The sequence below is a fragment of the Trichechus manatus genome, unplaced genomic scaffold (genome assembly GCF_000243295.1).
Source record: "Trichechus manatus latirostris isolate Lorelei unplaced genomic scaffold, TriManLat1.0 scaffold00289, whole genome shotgun sequence".
In the NCBI taxonomy this organism is placed as follows: Eukaryota; Metazoa; Chordata; class Mammalia; order Sirenia; family Trichechidae; genus Trichechus; species Trichechus manatus.
Genome location: NW_004444225.1, coordinates 44034 through 47011, shown reverse-complemented (window position 1 = coordinate 47011; position 2978 = coordinate 44034). Strand labels below are relative to the sequence as shown.

Below are 2978 nucleotides of genomic sequence, written 5' to 3'. Positions count from 1 at the left end.
AGGAGTCGGGCATGAGAAAATGTACCAGAACTAAAAACAACAAAACAATAAAGCCCAAAAAAGACAAAACTCTCACCTTAATCATTTATAAGACATAGTTAAGAAACAATATTTTTACACATTTCTGACTTACATCTCAACGAAAAATATACGACTTACAGACATTTTGAAAAGACAGCTGTATGATCAAAAGGTCCCCACTGCATGAAGACAAAGTAGCAAAAACTCCATCTGGTAAATCTAGGTTAGAAGGGGAAACAGCAGAATTCTAAAAAATTAAGAGTTAGTGACCCTTGGTGGGAGTCTTTGAGATTTGAGAGTGGGTATTTTAAAATGTCTAGAAGGAAATTTCATGGTTCACAGCCAGTAGTAAACTTATGAAGTTTCGAAGGAACTGTCTGAAAACATATTTAAAAATTTAATAAAACTATAACAAGTTTTATTAAATGTAGCCCAGAAGTACTTTAAAATTCTTTCTCAATTCTTTGAAGTTGACTCCCCAAATGTCCGCTACACGGTCCTACTATGAGTTAGAGAGTACTTGCCAGGATGAGTCATGATTTTGTGTTAGTATGTCATTTTGTGTAGAAGCAGGTCTTTTATTCGAAACGGTGGGGAACAGTTACAGAAATTCATTCATTCGTTCATTCTACAAATATTTACTGAGCAGCTACTCTGTGCCAGATACTCTTTTAGGTGGAGAGAGTATAGAACTAAACAAACAAACAAAGACAAACATTCAAGCTCTCATGGGCTTTACATTCTGGAGGGAAGAAAAATTATGTCATTTGATGGTAAATGTTACAAAGAAAATAAAGCAAGACAGGGAGGTGGCACTAATGCAGTGTGTGACATTTACAATGGGATTGTCAGGGCAGAACTCACTGAGACGGTGACATTTGAAAAGAGACCTGAAGGCAGTGAGGACTGAGCCAGGAGGGTATCTGGGGGATTACACTGCAGGCAGAAGGAACATCTATTACGAAAGCTTTGAGGCAGAAACTTTCTGAAAAATTTGAAGAATGCTACGGAGGCTAGTATACCTGGAGTGGAGAAAATGCAAGACAGAATAGGCAGAGGGGCCTACTGAGGTCAGAGAGGTAACAGAGGACTAGACAGTGAGGGGCATTATCTAGCATTTTAAAGGCTTTGGTTTTAATCCACGTGAGATTAACAGAGAGCCACTGTAGTGATCTGATCAGAGAAGTGACATGATTTGGCTAGAAGGTTTACTTTATTTCCCGTGTTGAGACTAGACAAGTTAGAGAAGTCAGGAGGAATGATAAAAGAAGAGAGATAAATTGAAAGGGTTTGTAATAATCTAGTAAAGAAATAATGGTGGCTTGGACTAGAGTCGTAGCAATGATGGAGAGATACAGTCAGACACAAAATATATTTGGAAGGTACAGTAAAAAGAAATTTTAATAAAATAAATATGCGGTGTAAGAGAAAGAATCATGAATGCCTTTAAGGTTTTTTACTTGACAAACTGGAGTTATGGAGATGCTGTTTAATGACAGGAATATTGTGGAAGATGTGGTTATTGCAGGGAGATCAGGGGTTCAATCTGACGTGTTAACATTGAGATGTCTATCAGATATATAAATGGAAATGTCCAATGGCAAATTTTTCTTTGAGCCTGGAGTTCAGGGAAGAAGTCTGGGCTATAAACTGGGGTTCATCAGCAATAAATGTTATGTAAAGACTTGAAACTGGACATGATCAACAAGGGGACAAATGTAGATAAAGAGCTGCAAGAACTGGATCTACGTTTGGATATGGAAAGATATGGTGGGAAAAACAAAAAAGATTAAGATAGCATAAGAGTGAATAAAGAAAAAACCAGGAGAGTGCATTGCTTGAAGGCCATGTGAGAGAAGTATTTTAAAGAGCAGTAGTGACCAACCACATTAATGCTGCTAACAGGGCAAGTAAGATCCCACACAGAACTGACCATTGAGTCTAGCAACATGACAGTGGTAAGAACTGATTTACTCAAGAGTTATGAGGGCTAAGGCCTGATTTGAATGGTTTGAAGAGCCTGGAAGGAGAGGAATTGGACACAAGGTATGTTGCTATTTTGCTGTAAGGACCAGCAGAGAAATAGGGCAATAATTTGAAAGAATTGTGGGATATGAAGATTTTTAAATTAGAAGAAATTCAGTACATTTGTATACTGTTGGGAATGATACTGTAAAGAAGAAAAATTTTATGATGTGGAAGAAAGAGGTAGAATTGCTGGAACCATGTTTTCCAGTAGGTCAGAGGAAAAGGTAACTAGCTGAGAGTGAACACATTGGGCTTACATAGAAACACAGGTAATTGAACTATACTAAGGATAGAAGATAAGTATATGAACACAAAAGCATGTACGTGGCTAGATATGGTGGTGGAGATCATTTGTAAAACAGCATATATGAGCAAATATAACAAATACAAGATTTTGGTCACTAGCAATGAAGAAAAGTCACTACAGTACTCCACTAAAATATGAGTGGCTGAATTTACCAGACTGTGATCCATATATGTGTGCATTTTTTCTTCTTGAGTATTTCTATATTGACAATTAATATGCATATTGTTTGCAGAATCTATCTACAATAAACATTTGTGTTTGGAAGGGAAGCAACTGAATCTGGAAATATATGACCCTTGCTCTCAAGTAAGTAAAAAAGAAAAACAAAAAACTTTTTTTTTTAAATGATGATTTGAAGATTGGATAAGAGTAAGTGAAAAGTTGTCAGTCTTAAAACTGAAGCTTCTTTTCAATTATTAGAATTTTAAGATTTATTTTTAGTGTTATAACTTCCATTATCTGGTAAAATTATGGCAAAAATTATCACATTACAAATAAAAGAGTAATATTAGGCTGAATTACTAATGTATTTCTATCAGGTCACAGGGCAGCTATCAGAAGTTAATAGCTTAATGGCTTATCAGTTCAGTTTATATTGTTACTAAACTGTGTTTGTAACTAG

At 35.8% G+C, this 2978-nt stretch overlaps 1 protein-coding gene across 1 annotated transcript in view; it reads left to right on the top strand.

Annotated features, from left to right (window-relative positions):
- RERGL (RERG like) overlaps positions 1-2978 on the top strand; it is a 10069-nt gene that overhangs the window by 2656 nt on the left and 4435 nt on the right. The window contains exon 3 of the mRNA XM_004390230.2: positions 2589-2662. Within this exon, the coding sequence (XP_004390287.1) occupies positions 2589-2662 (74 nt within the window). The remainder of the gene's footprint in view (positions 1-2588; positions 2663-2978) is intronic.